Source organism: Sceloporus occidentalis, unplaced genomic scaffold, assembly GCF_023333645.1.
Source record: "Sceloporus occidentalis isolate IW3139 unplaced genomic scaffold, rSceOcc1.0.p SCAF_9, whole genome shotgun sequence".
In the NCBI taxonomy this organism is placed as follows: Eukaryota; Metazoa; Chordata; class Lepidosauria; order Squamata; family Phrynosomatidae; genus Sceloporus; species Sceloporus occidentalis.
This window is the reverse complement of record NW_028316989.1, coordinates 16,133,530-16,158,924: the sequence shown is the minus strand read 5'-3', so window position 1 is coordinate 16,158,924 and position 25,395 is coordinate 16,133,530. Positions and strand designations below refer to the sequence as shown.

At 40.7% G+C, this 25,395-nt stretch overlaps 2 protein-coding genes across 2 annotated transcripts in view; both read right to left on the bottom strand.

The window, feature by feature from the left end:
- Positions 1 to 90: 90 nt before the first annotated feature.
- CRTAM (cytotoxic and regulatory T cell molecule) lies at positions 91 to 7,877 on the bottom strand. Its single transcript, XM_089537403.1, has 10 exons — positions 7,719 to 7,877; positions 7,333 to 7,479; positions 6,147 to 6,290; positions 5,349 to 5,504; positions 4,761 to 4,835; positions 3,584 to 3,685; positions 2,719 to 2,817; positions 1,016 to 1,162; positions 426 to 509; positions 91 to 227 (listed from the first exon to the last, which is right to left on the bottom strand). Exons 1-10 carry the CDS (start codon positions 7,837 to 7,839, stop codon positions 94 to 96), a joined length of 1,209 nt encoding a protein of 402 aa, XP_089393529.1. The 5' UTR covers positions 7,840 to 7,877; the 3' UTR covers positions 91 to 93.
- Positions 7,878 to 13,420: 5,543 nt separating this feature from the next.
- LOC149306977 (ubiquitin-associated and SH3 domain-containing protein B) overlaps positions 13,421 to 25,395 on the bottom strand; it is a 73,747-nt gene continuing 61,772 nt past the window's right edge. The window contains exons 10-14 of the mRNA XM_089537418.1: positions 22,864 to 22,956; positions 21,435 to 21,579; positions 20,667 to 20,773; positions 19,127 to 19,236; positions 13,421 to 18,365 (exon numbers count right to left, since the gene is read on the bottom strand). Coding sequence (XP_089393544.1) covers positions 18,228 to 18,365; positions 19,127 to 19,236; positions 20,667 to 20,773; positions 21,435 to 21,579; positions 22,864 to 22,956 — 593 coding nt within the window. The 3' untranslated portion in view covers positions 13,421 to 18,227. The remainder of the gene's footprint in view (positions 18,366 to 19,126; positions 19,237 to 20,666; positions 20,774 to 21,434; positions 21,580 to 22,863; positions 22,957 to 25,395) is intronic.

Here is a 25,395-nt window from a genome sequence, read left to right as displayed (position 1 = left end):
CAGAATGGTTCAGGGCAAAATAAATAAATAAAATGCATGGTCCAGGATCATTACATCTAGTTCACTACTGCGAACAAAGAGGGGAACTGAATATTATAGATCAGTCTGTCGAATGATGTAGGGCACATGTTTCTCAAAGACAGATGAATCTTGACTTCCTTCCGAATTTGACATCCGTGTGCATGAGCCTCGGATAGTATACTTCTTACTCATCTTCCAAGGGACCACTGTATTAAAAAAAATACCAGTATGGTAAATTTGTCTTCTGTTGCTTCTAATTTCGGCAATATTGTTAATGTTGCAAAATGCTAAATTTAACCATATAAGAATGATACAGAATGGTTTTTACTGGCCATACACCAAATAAAACAATATTTTCTATCTATCTGGGCCATAAGCCTCAGAGGCTTTCATTCTATGCTTACCATGCTGATTTTTCACTAGTCTATGACTATCTTCATTTGGCTTGGATCTGTTACTCTCCAGGGTCTGTTCCGAAACATCATTTTCTAAAAACAAAACATTGAAGATAGACAATGAGTAGTTGAATTGTATCAGATTTCTTCATGAAGAAGCAGACCTAGGCTGCATTTCTTTCTTTCCATCATCATCATCATCATCATCATCATCATCATCATCATCATCATCCCGCTTTCCTCTCAAGACTGAAACCCAAAGTGGCATCAAGTCTAAAAAACTCAGCACAATTAAAAACCTACAAAATGGACAATTAAAATGGTATTACACTATTACACCAGCACTAAAATAAAATTTAGAAGAACGGCAGCCAATAAACATTTGCTTTAAAAAGAAAAGGAAAATGATCCAAACACTCTCCATAATAATAATCATCATCATCATCATCATATTTAAGAGAGCTGCCTAAGAGAAAGCCGTGAGTAAAAATGAAGTACCTTACAAAAAGCAACCTGCTTTGGCAGTTTGGGGGTTTTGTCTGGATTTGACTGCCTCCAAAAGAAAGATTTGTATTTAATTTGATCACAGCTCCCCTTACCTTTCTTCCATTCCCTGTGGGCCTTCCACAGTTTGATGACAAACAGAAGGACTATGATGGACAGTACAGCGAGCAGCGCAGTTACAAGGACTGGTAGCAAAACCCTTGGCTCAATTTTTTTGATTCCTTCGTGAGTAAAGTTTGTTCCTGTATGTTTATACGAAACACAGGAATGTTAATGCCTTTGTAAACTGTTTCCTGGCAACAGAATCCTGTGCTTTTGACAGCAGAGGAAACATATGAGTCTTGAAGCCCCTAATAAATATACTCATGCTTTCCCTATTCATCTGAAGGCCTTTTTCTCATAACTGAGATTACATGGGTTTATTCTCAAACTGGGAAAGGTATATAACTCCCTCTCACCTCTAGTCTCTAGATGCATTGAACTACAGCTCTTCTTATTCCCAGCCAGCATGTGAGCTTTGTAAGCTGTAGTTCCCTGCATCTGGAAAGTGGCCGGGGTCCTTCCCCATTTGAGTCTCCCTTATCTGGAATTCCAAATTCTAAAATAGTCCAAGATCCAAAACATTTTTCAGGGATGACTGAGAAAGTGACACCTTTGTTTTCGGGTGGTTCAATGTGCACAAACTTTGTTTCGGGCACAAAATTATTTTAACAAACCGTATAAAATCACCTTCAGACTGTGTGTAGAAATGTATGCAAAACATAAATGAATTTCATGTTTAGACTTAGGTCCCACTGCCAAGATATCTCATTATCCATGTGCAAATATTCCAAAAACTGAAAAACTAGGAAATCCAAAACACTTCTGGTCCCAAGCATTTTGGCAAAGGGAGACCCAAGCAGTAGAGTGCTGTGATTCCACTTTTACCGCCATGGCATCATCCGTTCTGGGGTTTGCACTTTAGATGATGGGCATTTAGAATTCTCACCCAGAAAGTTTTAATCCTTCACCAAACTACATACCCTAGGATTCCATAGTAAGTAACCCTGGCAGTTAAAGTGGAATTATAAATTGTGCACTATGGACTCCAGGTTTGGGGACGGTTGGCCTAGATCAGAGATGGTCAGAGGGTAGCCTTGGCCTCATTCCCACTTACAGATAAATCAGTGTGTGATCCAAATCGATGGATCGATTCAACATCGGAGCGTGATTCCCACTACATTCGCCCCAATTACATTTTCCCCTCTAAAATAATCCACTTGTGGTTCACACTCATGCATGAATCGATCAAAATGGACCCGCTCCGGCCTGCTGAAGGGCAGATTTAAATCAATTCCCATCTGCATCTGGTTCACACTTGCACGGAATCAATTTATCGAAAAGATGCAAAAAAAATCAGCGTCAAAAAGATATGGATTAATTGGGTCTAGCGCATGGCCCCCCTCTCGGAATCGCTTCAGCGATTCGGTTTAAGTGAGAACCAGGTTTGTTTGAACCAGTTCAAACTGATTTACGATCTGGTTTAAAAGGTAGTGGGAATCAGGCCTTTGAAAACTTCCCTTCTGCACTGTTGCCACATTTTCCCCCCAAAAATGTGAGGAGGACTTCAAGGCACTTTTAGTTTTCCCCTCCATATTTGGCATTCTTGAAAGTCTGCAACGTTCCAGACCAGTCCCTTGGGCAGATAATGGGACTGCGGACCCAGTGAAATTGCATTCATGAAACACAAACACAATAGTTGTGCATTGAGATAGTATTTTTAAAGTTAGCGAAGGGACATTAGGGTGCATTAACTTGCCATCTGTTGTCTGAAGATTCACCCTTGCTGCATCAGTACTTGTGGATGGTGTCCATGCAGGAAAGTTTCCTTCCGTTACATTTAATATTTTGTGGGATCCTTTTGAAATGGAAAAAGAGAAGGCTTATTCTTTTCAAATCCCAGAAGGAATGAATAATGCAGTACAGATATTATAGCGAATAGCTTGAAATAAGCTCTGTCTGTATATAGGACTGTCAGCAGAAATTAGCTACATTTTCCATTTGACAGAAAGGATAGTAATACTATTTTTATACACTGGTAGTTGTATAAGAATTCAGAATTGTGGCTCCACAGCTTGGAGTAACTACTGGTATATTAGGGTCTTCTTTTGTTATATTTAGCTTTTTCCCCTCTGAATCTGGGAGACTTGAAAAGAGGAGTTTGTGCTTTAATGCCCAAGCATGGTTTTGTGGTTTGAGTGTTGGACTACAACTCTGGAGACCAGGGTTTGATTCCCAGCTTGGCCATGAAACCCATTGGGAAAACTTGGGCACGTCACATACTCTCAGCCTCAATGGAAGGCAATAAATCTTGCCAAGAAAACCCATGATAGAGTCACCGTGAGTTGGAAGCAACTTGAAGTTACACAACACATGAGATCAGGAGAAGAACCATATTCAGCAAAGGCATCACAAAACTATAGTCCCCAGAATTCCATAGCATTGCATCATGGCTGTTAAAGTGGTGCCAAACTGCATTAATTCTGCAGTGTACATGCAGTCAGAGAAACGTCTTGGATCCAGAATTCTTTAATTTGAAGTTCCAAGTCTGCCATGATGTCTGTTCAGGAGATCCTGTGGTATTTTAAAAACCTGGACGTTATTCTTAAATTACTTCAACTTACCATTGGTAGTAGAATTAAAATTCATAGTAGATGCTTCTGTGCTTGGGGATGGTGTTGGCATTGTAGGATTTCCTCCTGCTACAGTTAATATTTTGTCCAATGCTTTGGAAATAAACAGAAACGTGTTAGTACTTTGACAACATGACCTAGCATGAGTATATATTATAGTACTGATATAAGATGTTTCAAGTCCTATATGTTACATTAGCAGCAGAACTTTCAGTTGACTCCAAATTTTAATCTTTGTCGGTAGGGAGGAAAGTTCCTCTATAATTTTTCTTCCCATTATGTCTAATTGTAGACATCATGCTCAAAGTTATCTTTTGTCAAAGCTACAAAGATCTCAACGTTTTAGACCTTCTTTGTAGGGAAGGTGCTCTATATAGTTTACTAGTAATTTAAGATGATTAAAAAGAAGCCAACAAATCAGAGGTAACACAGATGACTGAATTAACTGTAAGAGAATTGGTTGTGTAAATACACATGTCCGACACATGCACACTCTGAGTATTTTTCAATCCCTTTCCCCGGGATTTCTCAGCCTCCCTGTTGCCAAATTTTCCATGGCAGTGAATCTACTACACGATCAGGTACACAACTTGTGTGTGTGTGTGTGTTTAAGGATAATCATTTCCCAGAAGCTTCCAGGAAGAGAAATATAAGGCATGACACATGCATACTTGCATTATTTAAGAAATGGGTGGAAACTTGTGACCCTCCTGATGTTGTTGACTGCAGCATCTATTAGCCCCTGCCAAGCATGACCAGAAAGGATAAAAGCTGTAATCTTAACAACACTGAGAGAACTACAAATTCCTCACACATAGTTTAAATGAAGACATCACCAGGATTTTCTGCATACTCTTATGTGTACTATTGTCTATAGGGATAAAACTAGATACAGTGGGCCCTTGGTATCTACTAGGGTTTGGTTCCAGGATCCCCCATGGATACCAAAATCTGTGGATGCTAAAGTCCTGTTCAATACAATGGCATAGTAAAATGGCAAAAATCAAGATTCACTCTTTGAATGTATGTAATTTTTTGGGGAAGATGTTCAAGCCGTGGATGCTTGAATCCATGGATAAAGAATCAGTGGGTCCAGAGTGCTGACTGCTATCTCTTTTGCTAAAAATCATTGATGGCTTCTTTGTATTGATGGCATCTTTACTTTTACCTGTGTAAGTCAGAGAATTCCCAAGGGTAACTGTGTTGAATTCAGATGAATTTGGAGTGAGAGCTGTAGTAGATCCTGAAAAACAGAAACATATTACTTGAAAACTGCTCATTTCTTCACATAAGGCAGTATTTAACCCATGTATCAACTGTACTTCCAGTGGCAAAAACTGACTTAAACCCAACTGTTTGTCCCAACTGGAGTGTTGACTTACTAAATTCCCATTGATTCAGTTGGCATATGTTGAATCAACAACAAATGCAACAATTAGATTTAGGGCACTGGGAGCTAAATCCAATTTTAATCTAGACCCACTAAAATCAGTGGGACTTGCATAAGCAGTGAGCAGGCCCCATTTATTTCAATAGGTCTTCTCAAGCTGGAAATAAAATTGGATGTAGCCCCAACTCATTAGGGACATAAAATGTGTTGGTTGCATTCCTCAGATTGCCACCATTGGAACTACCTTTAACTCTGATATGGATTAAATGTCATGCCCTTAGTTCCCTGTCTTTAGACACTGGGTGCTGCAAACTAAATCAGTATCGCTCCACCTTTATAGATGCACTTAATGCCCTCTGCACTTACTGAAATGTTCGAGATGTAAAGTTGCTGTTAGATTTCCTCCTCCGAGGATTTTATGACGAATGATGCAAGTAAGAGAAGACCTCTGGGTGTATGTATGGACTGTGAGGATGCTGGTTGAATTGTGTTTCTTGCCATCCAGCTGGTGTTCAGTGTCACCTGAAAGGCAAAGTGGAAAATAATATCTATAGCTTATTTTTTTAAAAGATCTTGCAAAATGTGGATCCTCTAGTTCAAAGTGCATAGCCTGCAAATATTTTCTTGCCAGGAACTGGCATAGGACTAGGACCCTGGAGGTCAGGGTTTGAATCCCTAGCCATGGAAACCCACCTTGGGCAAGTCACACACTCTCAGCTCCAGAAAACTCTGTGACAGGTTTGCCTTAGGGCCACCCTAAGTCAGAAATGACTTGAAAGCACAGGATAGCAAGAACAATGATTACAATTGTTAATCGTGAATTGTTCTCTCTTAATATTTGTTTGCTGTGGGTGGAGATTTAATTCCATGAGAGTATGTTCAGTTGAACGTGTAGATATATCTGTCTTGGCAAACCTTTTGTACTACAGCCCTCAGCAATGGTTGTGCCGGTCAGGGGATTCTGGGACTTCAAGTTCAGTCCTCCCCTCCAGCTCTGATTCTTCAGCAGGATGAACCATCTAGTGCCAAGGTGAAATAGACAGCACCTTGATTTTGAAGCAGATAGTCGGATTTTTGCAAGATTTTGTTTTCCTTATCAATCTTGATTCAAGAAAGGCTATTAAAAAGCTGTTGGATTAAAAAATAATTATTATTTATACATACCAAAGAGTTCCATCCCGTTGTCCAGCAGCCATGTCATCTGAGGAGGGGGTTTACTTCCCCAGGTGGAGCACTTTAACATAATCTTTTCCTCTTTATTGTGACTCCTGATCCTTAATGCCTCTAAAAGAGGTTGAGAGGGAGCAGCTGCAAGAAGATTTGGAGAGTTCAACCTTTCCACTGTAACGTTAACATAATAAAGAGATTGTGAATGATCAGCTCCCAATGTATAAACATCTCTATACATTGAACCAATGATAATATCCTAAAGGCACCAGATCCCATTTGATCTTGGAATCTAAGTAGGGTCAGCTCTGCTTAGTACGTGGATGGGAGCCCATCAAAGAATCCCAGGGGCTGTAGGCTAATATTTCCAAGGAAGGAACTGGCAAAACCACCTCTGAGTATTCCTTGTCTGACACACATAGGACTTTATCCCACTGGTACAACTGGAAATATAAATGGGGATTTCCTTGTGAACATCATGCATTCATAATCAAGGTTTTCACACAATGCAGCGATTAAACGGCCATTATCCTGAGTATATCCCATGAATATCATGCAATTGCAATAAAGCTTTTCACACAATGTGGCATTGAAAAGCAATTAAACAGGCATTAACCCATGAATAACCAAGCAATAAAGAGCAACAAATCATTCACAGGAAAAGTCCAAAAATGCTTTCTTGCTATTTATCGCCTGGTTATTCCCTGTTTATTCCCAGGATAATGGCTCTTTTATTGCAGTGTGTCTGAAAACCTTAATAGATGCCTCAATTTATGTTCCAAAGGTTAACAGGCAACATGAAGGCACATACACACATATAGATAGCTACAGGGGGAACACTTCCCAACATACTAGTTCTGTTTCCCAATGAAATTTGCCTTCTGTTTCCAAATGTTTATCATTGCAAGGAGTGAATATAGTTCACACCATAAGATAGCTTGCCTTCTTACAGTTCTCACGATTCCACAGGATGGAACCATGGCAGTTAAAATGGTGTCAAACTGCATTAATTCTGCAGTGTGGCAGCAGTCTGACTCTTCTCTCTGACTCACTGGTTGGTTCCTGGCTCCAGTTCAATGGTTGTTTCTTGCTTGGCTCTGCTATCTTCCTTCTCATTTCTTCCTCATTGTCCTCATCTCTGCATTCTTTCCATCCACTAAAAACCTGCAATTCAAAGACTCACCTAAGACATTCACCTGTTTTCTTTGGACTATCTCACTGTAGTGGGAGCATGTGTAGAGTCCTTCATCTTGCGTTGTTACATTGGACAGAGAAATAGATAAAGAATCCATTGAATAATGAGTGAGTTTATACCGCCGGTCTTTTAAACCTGTAGAAGAAAGGAAAATGAGTAAGATGAGAAAAGACAGTACTGCTCACACATCTTAGCCACAGTGGTTGTGCTACCATTGCACTGACGTCCGGCAAGAAATGGCTTGGATGACTAACTGTACGAGGACCAAAGAGTGTTGGCGTGTATGACTCAAAGCGGGACAAACGGCAATTCCACCACTTGCTTTGTTCAAGGTGTGTGTTTGTGGGAGGCATGAACTTTCTCCTGCAACGTACCTCGGTAGTTGTTGAAAAAAATCACAAACCCCTTTGGGTTTTTCCATTCCAGAGTTGGTTTGTTGTGCCCAGTGGTTACAGCAGCAACCCTGCAGTGTAGGTCCAGAGTCTGCCCTTCCATGACAGTTATCAATTCCTTGTGAGCCTTATGAAAAGCCCCTGCAAAAAAGAAAAAATGTGATTTGTCGCTCCAGGCTGAGCAATTCTGTTTCTTCTGAATAACAGGCGGTGTCAAAAGAGCTGAATTTTTCATTTAGGTTCATGATAGAAGCATATTTCAAATCTATCTGTCTATCTATCTATCTATCTATCTAATCTATCAAAAAATCTTTGTTCATATTGCATATGCACACAAATGCAAATACAATTTTAGCATCAGTGCTCCTATCAGTAAACTTCTGTGGTAGGAACTAATGGGACTGTAGCCAAAATGGAAACACAGGTTGAAATGGGTAGCGCATGCCCTGGTAAAAGAGGATGTCTGGTCACCCTGACCTGGACAAGTCACACTATCTTAGACTCAGAGAAAGGCAAGGACAAACCCCTTCTGAAACAAATTCTGCCACGAAGACCAGTGATAGGACCACCTTGGAGTCACCATAAGTCTGAACTGACTTGAAGGCATGCAACACCAAAAATACTCAAGCTGCAGTAGAGTGCTCTGAAGCTGCAGCAGTATGTTCTGCAGTGCTAACTCCAGAGTGAAATATCACCACATTCACTCTGTAGGTGTCTGAGAGGGCTGCACCTGTGGTTTTCCACGAGACCTTTCTATAACTTCACTGTTTCCTGCCATGAACATAAACTGGAGGGAGGAAGAGATGTCATCTCACAAACTTGTGATTGAGACTGTAAGGAAACACAAGCAGAAACAAGCCCCAACATCATCTAGGTGAAACCTTTCCATGTGACGCACTAGGAAATGTAGGACTGAAACACACCAATGCTTTCACTATAAAACACCATGGGCCTAAAAATCTTGAGCTCCAGACAGGTTACAATTAATCATGAGTTAACGACCAAATTTGCAAGTAACAAGTCACAAATAATGTTTCACCTGTACCAAGTTACTTTGTTGTAAGAAAGATATCATGAAGTCCCATTTCAAAAACAATATAACAGATGGGATCAAAGTTACTTCTTTGGTGCAAAAAGCAATATTTAGGCAGAGATCCTCTTTGCAGCTGGCAGAGAATAATGTTTCTTTACCATATTTATGCCCATTTCTGGGAAGTTAAAAGTGAGGGGATTGGGAAGCTAGTGAAGAGTGATAATGAAAGTGGCCAGCTGGATAGTGGCATGACAGGGCCAGAACTGATCCAAATCAGGGTGCCTTGTGGCAATGGGTATACAGTGTGGCAAAACTAAGAAAAATTGTTCATTCATTTGTTTGTTCATGCTATTTAAATTCCCTTTAAAAATAAAATGTGAACATGAAACAAGGCTTGTACATATTGAACCACCAGAAAGCAAAGGTGTCACTAGCTCAGCCACCCATGAAAAAAAAAGATTTTGGTTTTTGGACTGTTTCGGAGTTTGGAATTCCGGACAAGTGAGAGTTAACCTAATAGACCATAGACCTGACGTAATACAAGGGAGCTCATTGGGCTCATGTTGGCTACAAACCAACAGCCACCACTGTGATAGATGTTCTTGTTAGGAAAGCGGTTTTAATGTAACTGTGGAAAGAAATGACAACACTCATCCCTTGAAGGACAACATTTATATCAGCCCTATTACCAGTTGAAATGGCAAGGGAATAATCATTTCTCTATGGTGCTTCTGGGAGAACTTGGATAAACGTTGATTTGGGACCACAGTCCTTCTATACTGGGGGTTCTTGGAGTTGTAGTCCAAAAAGGTAATATTTCCAGTCTCACTTGTGATTCTTCCAGATGTTCTCAAGGGCAGAGCAACCCTTTTGACAAGCAAGTTGCCTATATCAGTCTCTCCCCACACTTTATTCTGCATTTTGTTGCTGTTCTCGTTGTTGTGTGCCATCAAATCATTTCCAAATTATGGTGATCCTAAGGCAAACCTGTCATGGGGTTTTCTTGGGAATACATTTCAGGAGAATTGTGTAGTACATGCAGAGAGAAGCCAGGGCTGCAAGAGTCTCAAAAGCTAGAAACATTGCCACTTGTTGCTATTATTATTTAATAGTTATTTTAATCATGTATATCCCACTTTTCCTCCCAGATGTAGGATTCAAAAAGGCGTACCAAATTCTTAAAACTAGCACAGATTTAAAACATCAGTAAAAATGTGTAAAAGATACTTAAAAAGGAATCTATGACAGCCAGTGTGGCATAGTGGTTTGAGTGCTGGACTACGACTTTGGAGACCAGGATTTGATTCCCAGCTTGGCCATGAAACTCACTGGGTGACCTTGGACAAGTCACACACTCTCAGCCTCAGAGGATGGCAATTGCAAACCCACTCTGAACAAACCTACCCAAGGAAATCTTGCCAAGGAAACCCCATGATAGGTTCATCTTGGGGTCATCATGTCAGAAACAACTTGAAGACACACAACAACATCAAGAGTTAAAAGCATTTAAAAGTCATTAAAAGGCAGAATATATATATATATATATATATATATATATATATATATATATATTCAGCAAAACAGCACACTATTAAAAGCCCTTCACAGTCAATTCCTAAAAGCCTGACAGAACTGGAAAAATTTCACTTGTGAGTAGAAAGAAAACAAGGTGGAAGGTTAGTGATGGACATACAAACTAGGTGGGGATTCAGCCATTTGCTTTTGCCAGAGTCTACTGGGAATGGCTAGATTCTGCATTAATCTCACGCAAACTACTTTTGCACATTGAACTGTTTGCAGCTGGGAACAAAGGAAGGAAAAGGAGAAGGAAAGATAAAATGGGACATTTTAAAGGCAGATGGAAACTGGGATGACAGAGGATTCATCAGGACTGTCCCTTCCAAACTGGGACAGTCTAAATTTCTGAGCGCTTTTCAAAGGCAACCCCAAGGCAGTAATGCAGTACAGTAATCCAAATGGCATGTAACCAAGGCATGTGATACCTACCTTGCAGTGGCATCAACAGAGCCAACATGGAGAGCATGGGAGCGAGGGGCATGATGTTGTGTGTGTGGCAGTTCCTTGCTTCAAAGTAAGGTAATACCCGGCCAACTTCCTCTTCACTTCTGAAATTCAGGGGCTGGTGCAGCCAGGCTGTCTCTTTTTCAAGAGGACACAAAGAGGCATGTGCCATGACTTCATCAGCCACAGCCTCTGCCCCCTTTCCTTTCACTGCTCCCACCTACCTTCACACTTTGCAGACACTTTCCTCCTGTGGTCTCCTTTGTTATTTTCTTTTTAAAAATATGTGGTCAGTAGCTGACACCAGACATCTCATCCGAGTGCTCTTTAAAAGCCAACTTGCTCTTTCCCAGGTTTGGTGTTTTTGTCCTTTAAAACTAGGGGAGTGTGCTGCCAATGTTTTGACCAAACCACACACAATTGGCTGCTATGTGTTTCCCCTCAAAACCATAAGTTGCATTGCAGCCTTCTCACAAGTTCATTAAAATCTTCATGTTCTGGTAGTTACCACTGAGGAAACTATATCCTCTCCCATTTCCGAAATCACATTTGCAGTTCTTTTTTTCTGGAAACTGACACAATGAAGTGATAGATCTATTCACCCACATCCATACACATGATGTCACTGAAGTTTGACTTAGATCTTTTAGACTCTTTTTCTGGATGCCTCTACCATCTGAGGGAAGATGGCTGAGATGCCAGTCACAGATGCTGGCAAAATGTCAGGAATAAATTCTTCTAGAACAATACCCCGAACAACCCACAAAAACTATGGCTGAGATGGCTTTTTGAGTGGTGGCACTCCACTGGTTGAATGCTCCTCCACGGAAGCTTTCTTAGCACCCACTTTGTCATTCCAGCAATGGGTGAACACTTAACTCCTGCTCATTCCCCCTCAGCCTTTTAAATTATTTTAAGATGTGTTCAGTTCTCCTGGTATTTGTTCCTGATGTTGTTGTTTTTAGCTGCCCTTGTGCTGACTCTGATTCATGGAGACCCTGTGGATGAGATGTCTCCAAGACCCCCTATCATCCACTGTTCTGTTTAGGTTTTGTAGATTCAGGATCCTAAACTCCTTGAGTTTATCTCTCTAGTGTGTAGTCTTCTTCTATTTTTACTGTCTTCTACCTTTCTTAGCATTATTGTCTTTTCATGCCTTTTCACTATGTGGCCAAAGTATGACAGCCTCAGCTTAGTCATTCTGGCTTTCATGAGTTTGGGCTTGATCTGTTCTAGGACCCATACGTTTGTTTTCTTGACTGTTCACAGTATCCTCAGCACTCCCCTCCAGGGTCACTTTTCAAATGCGCTCATTTTCTTTCTGTCCACTTTCTTCACTGTCCAGCTCTCACATCTGTACATGATGATGTGGAATACCATGGATTGGACGAGTCAAACATTAGTGCTCCGTTGTCTATTTATAGTGGTTGGCAATCTGTACTGTAATTATCGATTCATAACCCATAGTTATGGATCTGTCACTGCTCCATATTAGGTAGTCAGGATCATGGGTGCTATTGCCATGATCCTAAAGGCCCTCCCAAACCTACTTTGCAAGGCAGCCATTGCACTGTTTGTTCAGCTTGTGATCCAGGTGCAAGAGGGTGACATTTTCACCAATGAAAGAGGCAGCTTCAAGGCATTGTGACAGCAGTCCTGCTTCTGATTGCTGCATCCTTTCTCTCTTGTAGGGGGTGACTAGAAACTTGGGCCTGTTACAGACTGCCAAAATAATGCTGCTTTGGGTCTCTTTGGAGGTATGCTATTTAAATGATGCATGTGTCCTAAGATTCTGGAGGTCGCGCCAAAGCCACACTCCATTCCTAAGCACTGGAGTGCAGCTTTGGTGCAGATTCCGGATTCTTAGGATGCATGCATCATTTAAACAGCATACCTCCAAAGAGACCCGAAGCAGCTTTATTTTGGCAGTCTATAACAGGCCATAGTCTTTCACCCTGTTCCAGTCCTCTCCTCCATAGCCTTCAGATCCCAGGAGAGACTTGTGCTGCACCTTATTAATGGGGAGGAGAGGAGGCAATTTAGAAAAGGAAAAAATCAGCTGCTCTTTGTTCTGAAGGGAAGGAAAATGATGGCATGCTTCATCTAGAAGCACACCTTCATTTCTTGCCCCTACAAGCCTAGACCAGCAGCATCTTCTTCTTCTGAATTGCCTCCTCATAGTCACAGCTAACAGGGTGAGGAGAGAAGATATGAAACGGCTTGGGCAGAGCATTATACTAAGCCATCTTGTTGTAGGATCTCAACCAGTGTATCCTGTATGAAGTATTAGATGGCCCTGCCAGCCCCTTGGCTCTTGGTGATTCTGGTCCCTATGGCCCTTTCACTGTGCAACCCATTGAACTTGCTAGAGCTAGAATGATATAGTGGTTTCAGTGTTAAACAAGGACTTTGAGGTTCAAATCACTGCTTGGCCATGGAAACTCACTGGGTGACTTTGGGCAAGTTACGCTCTCTCAGCCTCAGAGGAAGGCAAGGGCAAACCCCATCTGAAGAAGCCTGGTCTTGCTCCTTTTCTAAGCCAGGCCCATCACCTGCAACAAAGCAGTATTTTGGAGATGAAAGGAAAGTTTAAGCTTTTGTTGAAGAAAAAGCACTCTTTGCACTGCAATCGTGAGAAATTCTGACCACTTCCTTTTTATTGAGATCAATGGTTGTTCTCGTGACAAAGTGTGGAAGATGAGTAGTAACAGAAACCAAACATAAGCAGTTATGATCTTTCTTTTTTGGGGAAAAATCCAAACCTATCCAGCATCCTAGTGAAAAGCTTGTAAAGGAAGCATACAGTTTCCTTCTCCTTTTTGTAAAGCACTTCAACAACTGAACAGAGCTTGGAAAAGTTTTTTTTGGGAGGGAGAGAGCTTACTATGTCCAATAATCCCCCAGCCAGCATCAGAGATTCAAGAAGTAACTTTTCCAAGTGCTGAACGTAAGGTATGCTGCTTTATTAGCACCAGTTCCTTGAGCAAAAAAAATATTAGCGCACTCAAAAAATACAGGCAACACAATTCTTCATTTTATAGAAACCTAACCTCTGGGGAGAAACCCTTTGACAAACATCTGAAAATAGACTTTTTAATGAGATTATTTAAGGTACTTCTGTCTCCTTCCCTGAACAGAACAGGCTCTGAAATACTGGTAACCAAATCCTTTCATGCTGAGAGGTAAGTCTCACAACATTCAGTGGTACTTACTCCCAAGTAAGTGTTTGTAGGATTTCATTGAAAATAGCTAAGAGAGTCAACCGTATTACAGTAATCCAATTATATTGCAGATAAGTGGATCGCTTGATATTTCCTGGAACAAAGGTTTCATCAATGGAAGCATTTGGTACATTTTCACTCTTCGGTATCTTGTATGCTACTCAGACATAACTCTGTACTGTACATTGTTAAGTATTAGTAACTTGCAAACTGTCAGTGCAAAAACACCTCCCTCCCCAACTGGAAAGTAATTCCCTAACCCCATATTAAATATGTATACACCAGTAACCAACAGGTTGGTTTTGATTGTCATTCATTGGTCAAAGTTCATTAAAACTCTCCCATGGAAAGCAGACCCTGGAGGCATAAACTAATTTCAGAATTTCTGTACATAGCCAAAAATAGTTTAAATTACATATATCTCTATGTCTCTCTCTCTCTTTCTCTATGTGTGAGTGTAGATATATATATATATATATGTATATATATGTACGTGTATATTCCAAAAAAATACCAGCAGCAATAACAGCTGCAGAATACAAACAATGCAGGTTGCTTTCCTGCTGTCACTAACTTTATCTCCCCCGACTTTTCACTATACATCCCTGGTTAAAAATCGCTCATTGGAGAATATCCTGCTGCCCTTTCCATGTGAAATGTACACATTATGTTTTAACTAAATATACATATTGCACACAAAGAATTTTCTTTTGACTGCTTGGACTCAGTGCTGACTGTACACTCCTTGGAAAAACTCCATATTACAGGTAATGCCATCTTTTATGCAAGATTCGTACCACAAAATGAAAGCCCAATTCTGCTCCATTCTATGGGGTTGGTAGGCTGAGAATTCCCAATCCCTCCCTAAACTACAAATCCCAGGATTCCATAGGATGTTGCCATGGCAGTTAAAGTGGAAACATAGTGCTATGGTTATGTAGCTGGAAATGTGAGCTGAATTAGGATTCCTCCAAACTGGCTGTGTGGCAAAGCAGTTGCTCCACCGTTCCCTCAGACTATTTATCTGCACCCAGCAATTCTGCTTGATTTTGAAAGTAATCCTAATTATACATGGATGGATGACCTTTATAATAAAGGTCATCCATCCATGTATAATTAGGATTACTTTCAAAATACATGGATGGGTCAAATAGCGGGCTTAGAAATGTGCTTGGAAAAGAAAGGCAACTGTTGTTTTGTGTAGAGGATTGCACATATGCCAGTCCTAATATAGGAGACTTCCAGATGTGTTATAGGGGAGTTGCAGCCCGCCACATCTGGATGCTGCCAACTTGGGGAAGGGTGGCAAATTAGGTACTTTCAGTCATTAGGAAATACTGTTTCTAGCTCTAAAGAGCCAACTTTCCTCTGTCAGACACTTGTAAATGAGGACCTAAAGAACCAATGGTTTGTGCAGGAGACTCAGTGGTGGACTTGCTTGTGATCTTGTGTTTATTTTTTTTACTTATTTGCTTGATATAAAATTTCTGCTGAAAGTTCTCATTTTGTCCTATTTGGGATGAGTTGAATGGCATGTAAAAGAATCTGAAGATGCTTGCTGGGAATTGCAGTCCAGCATCTGCAGGGATGCATGATTCTCAGTCCTGATTGAGACCATCATATTTTGGTTGCTCCTCAAAGATCACAGTTGACTAACCCATATTACTAGGTGTATCTATATGAAGGGCCTCCTCTAATGTAAGTATGAAAAGGCCTTCAGCAAGGTGCTTCTTATAGGCCCTTTGCTGCCTTGTTTCCAACCTCCTCCATGGGCAGTGGGTTAGCCTAGGTCTCAGACAATGACAAGATTCTGACAACTGTTGGGCAACCCTCTCTAAGAGCCACAACTTAAATTCCTCACAATGTTCCAGAGCACCAATGTACAATGTTACCTGTTGGCATATATATGAGGAGTGCAGTGAGCTATGCAAGTTCTGAACACTATCCCCAACATAGGTTCTTCACCTGGGACAGGACCCTTAAAGCCTGGAATAAAACCCAGTGTGAATTCATCACACTCCTGAAATAAAAGCCCCAGGCTCCCCACAGAGTATACCAGACTCGTATGGGAAATTAAAATGGTCTGGCACTAGGAATAAAATGTTGAAGAGTTGCTCAGGACTGGTCTTAGTAGAGGGATCTACTCTGCAATGGAACTTTTGCAACTGCCCAAGGATACTAGGTTATGGTGTCAGGTTTGACTATATGCATATAACTACTTTCCCTTTCTCACTTCCCTGGACAATTCCAAATCTTGGAAACATTTGTTTGATAGCTCCAAGAGTGTCTCAACTAATGCAGCCAAGCTAGCTGGAGAAATTCTGTAATCTAAAAACAGGCAACGTTTCCAAGCTCTGGCTGTATTTCTAATGCCCCCTTTGAGCCAATGCAGATAAAGCTTGTCCAATATGTGTTTTGGTAACCTGGCTAAAACACCCATGGTCATATTGCAGAATGTTTGCAAAGATCAATTTCTTACACTGAGAATTGGAAATGCCAATTGTGCAAACACATATTGTGGTACAATGGGCTCTTGGTATCCACCAGGGTTTGGAACCCCCCCTCCCCCCAGATACCAAAATCTATGGATGCTCAAATTCTGTTTTATACAATGGTGTTACTTGCATAAAATGGTAAAAGCAAGGTTTGCTTTTTGGAATCTTTGGGGAATATTTTCAAGATATGGATGGTTGAACCCATGGATGCAGAATCCATGGATACAGAGGGCCAACAGTAATGTAAGACAGTACTAGTCAAAGTGATAGTATTTGGATTGGTACCAGCCTATGAGCTACTGGCTATTGGTCCACAGTGAACTTCCAGGAAAGAAAGAAACAGATGAACAGATGTCACAATGGATACAAATATGGTGCTAGTCCCTGACACACTGGGAAGAAAATCCCTGCCCACTTCCACATCAGATAGCTTAAAAACCATTGGGGTTATACAGCACACTGATCAGTTCATGAGCTATTGGCTGCCTGTTGAAAAGTGCCACATTTCATCTAATAGCAGTCACCATCTTAAATCCGATATATGAGTCTGAAAAACCATTGCTGTGAATTAGTACAGCAGCTGCTGAGACTAAAAGAACAACACTACCTTTCAGGGTTTGGTCTGTTATAAAAAAGAACGACCTGCCTTGCAAATAAAATGCTAATGGAGCAAACACAGATCCTTAACAGTCTTTGTCCATGGGGCTACTCATCTTGGAAAGGAAAAAAATGGGGAATTGGTAAACATAGCTGGCATCAGTGGTTAACAGGACTGAGTAATTGTCCAGAATTGTTAAGGAGCACACCAACACATCCGACACCACCATTTTGGTTATCACTTGACACTGTGAGCATGCGTGTTCATCACTGGTAACTTCAAGAGATTGTAAGTGTGAGTGTGCCATTACAGACCCAAGACCACCGTCAAACTCTCCATGTGTCCTGAAATGTTAATGAAAGCAACATTGTTGAATGTAACCAAGTGCAAAGAAGTCAAAATGCTGTGGGAACAAGCCCTTCCGTTTCAAAATTTGGTTCCCACCAAGATCCCCCATTCTTCTTTTAAACACATATTAGATATTTCTAATGTTTCAACAGTGGAAACAAACTAGGCGTGTGAGTCTACACTACTTTTGACTAGAGACACGATTCCATTTTCATCTGAAGTTTTTTTTCGGAGGGTGGAGAGGAATCTTGCAGAAGGGAAGTGTAATAATTTAGCTAAATGGGACAGTGGTGGGGCTGTGCTCTACCCAAAATGGCTCAGAACAAAACGGTGCAGTTCAATTCCATTAAAAAAAAATGTCTAACAAACAACAAAAGTCCACAATTTAGAGCACGGTCCTAATTGTGACTAACATTATTACAGAAGGCAGTGAAAACTGGTTCTCCTCCTTGGAGCTTAATTCAAGGTTGGCGTTGTTATTTAAATTATATATTAAAGCTCAGTAGCTTACGTCACAAAGACATTTCTGCTGGACAGAAGCCTGGAAACAGAGCGAGAGGCTGTTTTGAGTACATGTATATTTGTCCATGATCCAAGCTTACATCTATATTGACCTATTTTCCTAGATGCGCAAACACCACTCTGTGGAAGATATGCTAGAGTGTTATTTTTCAATCCATCTAGAAGGTTATGAATAATTGTCTCCTTCGTCAGTAATTGTTTTTTTAAAAAAAGCTCCATTATGCAAGAGATCCTCCAGTCTTTCCTTTCGCCTTATTCTTGTAGTAAGGTTTCTCTCCAGTTAAAGCCACCGGTTGGTCCATGAGTGAGTGGGAGGATGGGTGGGTCAGTAAGTTGCCACAGACCTGTCTCTCCAAGTTCTTCGCAGCAACAAAAACCCAAGTATGGAATCTGCAGTTCATAAAAAGAATGGGATTTAAAACCAGGTAGAGAGAGGTAAGAAATGCAAGAGAAGTATTACAGTGTTTCTCAACACTTTGGTCATTCAGCTCCCAGAATCCTTGACCGCTGGTCAAGCTGGCTGGGGCTTCTGGGAGCTTAAGTCCAAAATATCCAGAAGACCAAAGCTGAAGAATCACTTAAGTATTAGATCCTTATTATTATTATTATTATTATTATTATTAATATCCCGCTTCTCTGTTACAAAAAAAAACAGGATCCCTCATTAAACAGTGACTGCCTCCAATATTATCTCCTTCAGCTTTTTATCTCAGATGCTCACCAAGAACCTGGTCCCATAATCCTACAACTCTCATTGTTTAGAGCTGCACATGGCCCCCAAAGCCTCAGAAGTAAATCATCATCATCATCATCATCATCATCATCATCATCATCACCATCATCTCTATCTCTGAATTGTCCAACACAAAGTCAAGATGTATTGCTCTTATGTATCTGTGTGAAATCCATTGCCCTGATGTCAGTTACATGCAAGATAATCCTATTAAAGAAACTTTCTCCTCTTCAGATCTCTAAAGCCCCAAAGAATAGCCTACAATTATCATGCACTATTGTTGACAGGGGAAAAAAATAGCCTGTGATTATCCATGCACTTTTGAACAAAGCATGTTTGGACTTCTTAATCTATAGACAAAAATACAACTCTTCCATACACCTTAAAATGCTCCATCTTACTCCTGGATGGTAGTTACCTTTCTGACCATCTGTACAAAGTCCTTTGAATTCTGAGGTGACAGTCCTTGCAGCTGGCAAGTACATGCCTCAAGGGACGAGGCATGAGCCACTATCAAGATGTTATTCCCTGAAGAAAGAGACAGAGAAAATACAAGATTTGGCATAAATTGTTAACTTTCCATGGACAAAATACTCATCTCATGCAAATGAATTATTGTTTTGAAATCTTTATATTTCTTGGTCAAGATTTGATCAAATGGTGCACCTACACTGTTGAAATAATGCAGTTTGGCACTACTTTACTTGTCATGGCTCCATCCTACAGAATCCTAGGATTTGCAGTTTTGTGAGACACCAGCAGGCTTTCATAGAGAAGGCTAAAGATCTTGTAAAACTACAAATCTCAGAATTCATAGGATACAGCTACATCACTTAAAGTGGTGCCAAACTGCATTATTTCTACCATGTAGATGCACCCAAAATCAACAAACAAACACAGCTTTGGAAGATTTATGATTTTAAGCAAAAAAAGTAACAAGAAGGTAGGAGTCCTTCCTTCATCTTTTCCACTGCCCATGTTTTTCCCACTTGCAAGGATGTCTCTGCTTTCCTTCCTGCAGGATTTCCTATGCCATTCCATACTCTCTCCACTCCCTTTTTAAAAACTTGCATCCTCCTGGGAGCCTCCTGTTTTACAAATGAAATCTGATGTTAGTTGCATATCTTTGTATGTAATGAGTGCAGTTTGCCCCACTGCTGGAAAGCACACAAGAAAGCAAGTATTGTATGGAAGAAACCAAATACAGTTGCACCTTATTGAGACTGCAACCCCATGTATACTTTCTTTGGACTAAGACTCATTTAACTCTGTGAGATCTAATTCTGAGTAGACATGTATTGACTAAGATTCTGTTGTGCAACTGCACCAGCATAGCTTATAGAAATGGCAGCGTAGTAGTGGCAAGAATCACAAGACTGTGGGTGCAGTTCCACAAAGGAAGAAAGGTCAATTCTTTCTGGATATTGTCAGAAAAGAATCTAATCCCACCTTTCTTGGTGGGTGGGGGTGACAGCTGATGGATCCATGTCAATGGGGCTGTGAATCCACTCTCAGCTTTAGCTGGAAGATGAAAAGAGCTATCCATGGTGCTACACTTATTTGGTGATGAAATTCAGCACCTTGACACAGATCCTTTCAGACCCAGAGCAGATTTATTGTCTTGCATGATTTGGAAGTCATCAGCTGCCACTGTCCTTGGGGCTAAGAGAAGCAAGGTAGGGCTTGCAAAACTAATTGTCCTTTGACACAGGTAATGTTTTCAAAGTAGCATTCCTAGGATTCTTTTGGCTCCAAAGATGCTTCTCCAGAAGGCTGCCTTAGGAGAAACAGGTTACTTGGAGCCTGCAACCTTCTTTTTCCAATGACAACCTTGAAGAGTCTGCCTTCTCTCCTTTTTTTGGAGTGCAGTACTCTACTCTAGCATAAAGGATGGTTACACTAGTGTGCCATAAGGCTGGACTGTAGATCAATTACTGAAAAATAGGGTTTTTACTTGCCTTTGGCTTTACATTCACTTAGGATCTCTTTTGTTACTTGATAGCTTCTGCTGATGTATGTATCATACGACTCCGAAATACCTAATTTGCTAACAGGTATATGAGGTCTGCGGAGATAAAAATAACATACAGTACACAGAGAAAAAGAAAGTATAAAAGAGAAATCTGAAATGCTTGGGACCAGAGGTATTTTGGATTTTTCTTCTATTTTGAATACCTGTATTTGCATATATGTACACAATGAGATATCTTGGAGATGGAACCCAGGTCTAAGCACAATATTCATTTACAATTCATATAAACCTTGTACGCATAGTTTGAAGATAACTGTATACAATATTTTAACAATTTTGTGCATGGAACAAGGTTTGTGTACACTGAACCATCCTACACAATCCTGGGATTTGTAGTTTTGTGAGCCACCAGCACTCTGTGCCAGAGAAGGCTAAAGACCTTGCAAAACTGCAAATTCCAGGATTCCATAGGATGGAGCTACAGCATTTCAAGTGGTCCCAATAAATTACTTCTACAATGTGGATGAACTCCAAAAGGATTCTAGTCCTAATTTTAAATCCAATTTCTAATTCCAATTACAGTGGTCCCACTGAAGCAATGAGATTTATATGTGTTTCTTCAAATTCTCAATGACATTCTCCAAATGATTCTATTGGCTAACTCTAACTGGAGCTAGCAATTGGCCCTAAATCTGCTCCATCAGCACAAGAATCTAAAATAGAAATACATCAATAGTGTTCAGGCCTCCCTTACCTGTATGTTGTATCAACACTCAAATTGGCTGCAGCTAAATCCACTGGAGGTATCCAAGCAGGTAAAGAACTCCCAGCGACCCATTTGGTCCACTCGAATAAACCCGGCTCCACTCGAATCTTCAGGTTATTCTCTTGCTGCAAACCTACAAGATGAAGAATAAAAATAAGGGCTCATCAATGAAGAAATTCCTTCAAATAATAATAATAATAATAATAATAATAATAATAATAATTCACATCCAGGTAGGGCTCAAGCGGCTGCATCTAAAGTTAGTCCTGAGTAAGGTACACTCATTTAAATCAATGGGATGTACAGCCAGCCCTCCATATGCATGGGTTCTGCACCCATTCATGGATCGAAAATATTTTTAAAACATTTTATTTTGCCATTTTTTGTCAGGGATACCATTTTATTACGCTATTGTAATATAATGGGAATTGAGCATTCTTGGATTTCTGGATTCCTGGATTTTGGGGTCCACAGCAGTTCCTGGAACCAAACCTCAGAGGATACCAAGTGTATGTAGGTGGAGGAGTATAAGTTCCCAATTTTTCCCATGGTCTACTTTATGTGTGTGTGTGATGTGTTTCAAGTAATTTCCTACTTATGGCGACCCTTATGAACTTAAGGGGGTTGTCTCAGCAAGACTTGTTCAGAGGAGGTTTGCCATTGCCTTCCCCTGAGGCTGAGAGAGCCCAAGGTGCCCTAGGAGGTTTCATGGCTGAGCTGGGAACTGAACCTTGGTCTCCAAAGTCATAGTCCAATGCTCAAACCATTCACTACACCACATTGGCTCTCTTGTTGGTCTACTTTAGTTGAGGCAAATATTGGATTTAGCCTCAAATGATGATGTTCAATTGGATACTTGATTTTGCATTTTTTTCCTGATACCTTTTCCTGATACAGTCTCCTGACTGTATAAATAGGATCTTTCCAGTGCAATAGAGAAAAGCATTCCACATATATGCAGCTCCAGCTGTAGGATTGTTAGTGGCCTTTAGGCATAAGTGTGTATATGTCTGTGTGTCCTGCTTTGCTGTGTTTCCACTCCTCAGGTCTTCGCTTTACCACTTCATACTGTTGGCTACTGAAAGGAGGTGTCATCCCTATTTATTGAACCAATGACTAGTTCTTTCCAGGCGGGCGGGGAAGACCCAGACAATGGCTGCATCCACACTGCAGAAATAATTTGGTTTGACATGGTTTTAACTGCCATGGCTCAATGCGATGGAATTCTGAGAATGTGTAGTTTTTGTGGTGCCAAAGCTCTCTGACAGAGGAGGATCAAATGTCTTTCAAAACTACAACTCCCAGAAATCCATAGCCTTGAGCCACAGCAGTTAAAGTGGCGTCAAGATGGATCATTTCTGCAGTGCAGACAGTCCCAACATGAACAAACCCAGCTGCTTTGTTGACATCGCCTTACCTTTCAAAATATAGTGTGCAGTCTGTACGCAGCGGAGCGATGGAGAGCAGTAGATGTGGTGGATGATTGTGTTGCTTTCAAGAAGGGCCTCACCTGAATTAAAGCACATATTCAGAATAATATGTTCCTAGGAAGAAATAAACATTAGAAGGATCCATCCTGTCCCTCTATTTGCAGTGAAGGCAGGCTGACAAGTAGACAAATTTCTTCAATGTGGTGCTACTCAATGGGCTTGTTAGTCATGCTCAAAATGGGGGACATTTTGGAATTCTTCCTGGACAGAAGATTGACAGGGAGGATATGTCCTGGAAAAGGGGGGACATCTGGTCACTCTACCGAAATAAAGGAATATATAGGCTTTTCAATTGATTGGCCATGGCTCTTTGCTATATTGGTTCACACACCGGTATTTTCAGCACTGTCTTGCTAACTAAGAAGTGCTTTTCACTGAATTTTAGAACTGGAATGTTTCCTAGCTTAGCCTAAAAAGGTCAGGGATTGAACTGGTGGGTGCCATTTAATAATGCAAAAATGCATTCATCTAGTCTGATATTGAGAAACTATTACTCCCAGACAGTTTACTCTTGAACAAGAATCATTTCTATAAAACTATGATAGGGTTCTGCCTCTGAGGCCACAGGAGGCATTTTGAAATCTGGCAAATGGCCATTTCAGTTTGGAAACAAACTTGGCACAATTCATGTCATTTTGGTCTCCATGTTCTTTCTCTTCTGTTCATATTGTTACCATTTAATTTTTCTTTGCTGAGCTACGTTGTTACTATCCTTAATACGTTTGATCCAGTGCTTCGTCAGTAAATACATTTACTTCCAAAAAACAAATTAAGTAAATGGATATCCTGTAGGTGGCATGGCAGTACAGTTTGCACACCGTTAGGTGGCAGTCATGTTGTACATACCGACTTGTGGGATCGGTTGCCAAATTTCACTGATCTTTAACACACCCCAGTTACATGGAATGTTTACTTGAATATATAACAATAGCTAGTTTTCTGTTTATTTAGCATCTCAGCCAATCCACTCAAATACAAGCTGGGAATAATGGTAGCTGCAATTATTCCCCCATGTCTTTAATTTCTGCAGCAGCAGAACCAATATCCTCCAACGTTTCAGAGAGGAAAACCAGGACTTAAGTGACCAAGAAATATCAGAGTATGGCCAAGGTCGCAAAAGTTATGCATGAGAAAGAAGAGATAAACTAGCATAGGCTGCAGCAGTTTGATTTTGCCAGGGCCTCCTGGGAAGGGACAGATTCTGCCCTTGGACTCCTCTTCTCCTTGCTGAGGTAATGCATTGCAAACTACTTTGGCAATTTGAACTTTGTTGGAAGCAACTGAAGTAAACTAAGGGAAAGAGGGAAAGTGAGAGGAGGAGGAAGAAACTGGACATTTGAAAAGCAGCTGAAAACATAGGTTCACAGAGGATTAATTGGGATTATCCCTTCTAAATCAGGATGGTCAAAGGGTATGGAAGCAGGAAGGTGACATGTGGCTCTGAAATAATTTATGGTCTGCTGCTGCCCAAAAACAATTGGCAAAAAAAACCCCATGAACTATTATTTCCAGAGACTTCCAAACATGACAATTAATCTTTTAAATGGGTCACAGAGCAGACACGGAAGTAGGCATCCATCTACTACTAGGCTGATTTTCTGAGGTTTTTAGTTTTGCATTTGCTCCCAAAAGTTCTGGGAGCCAAAAATTGCTCCCCAGACTCCTTGAAGTTGCTCACATCTGCAGTGGAACAACAGAACAGTTGCCAAGGAGCAAGACATGCATTGTTTCAATGGAGTGCTATTATTTAGAGAGCAAGAATAACATAGAAATTGCATGAAATGCACAGACTTGCTGGTGCTGTTGTAGGAAAAAAAGAATGGTATTTCATTGAAAACATTCTGCAGACCAATGACCTCAGGTCCAATCTTTGGGATCTCTAGTTGAAGGAATAAGGGCACAAATAATGCAGAAGATCTTTGCTAGAGAACTACTGCAAGTCAGAAGAGACTATACTTGCTAGATCAAGGGTATCCAGCCTTTTTGTGCCCTAGGCACAGTCCCAGAGGAGATTGCGTGGGCTACGTTCCAGCAGAGAGCAAGGCAAAAATATAAAACAATTGTAGCCTAAAGCTTTTACAGCTAGTAAGGGAAGTTTTCTTTTTCCACACTGCACACTTACAACACTTTGATTCCTCTTTAACTGCCATGGCTCCATCCTATGGAACCTGGGATTTGTAGTTTCATGAGGTACTTACATTTCCTTGTGAGACCGCTCTCATGCCTAACCAAACTAGGATTCCATAGGATGCAGTCGTGGCAGTTATATAGCTCTTCCACACAACAGAAATAAAGCAGCTTGACACCACTTTAACTGTGATGGTGCCATCCTGTGGAATCCTGGGATTTGTAGTTTGGTGAGAAATTCAGAGAGCTCTGGTGCCCCACTAGACTAAAAATCCCAGGATTCTGTAGGATAGTAATAGCACTTAAAACTGTACCAAACAACATTATTTCTG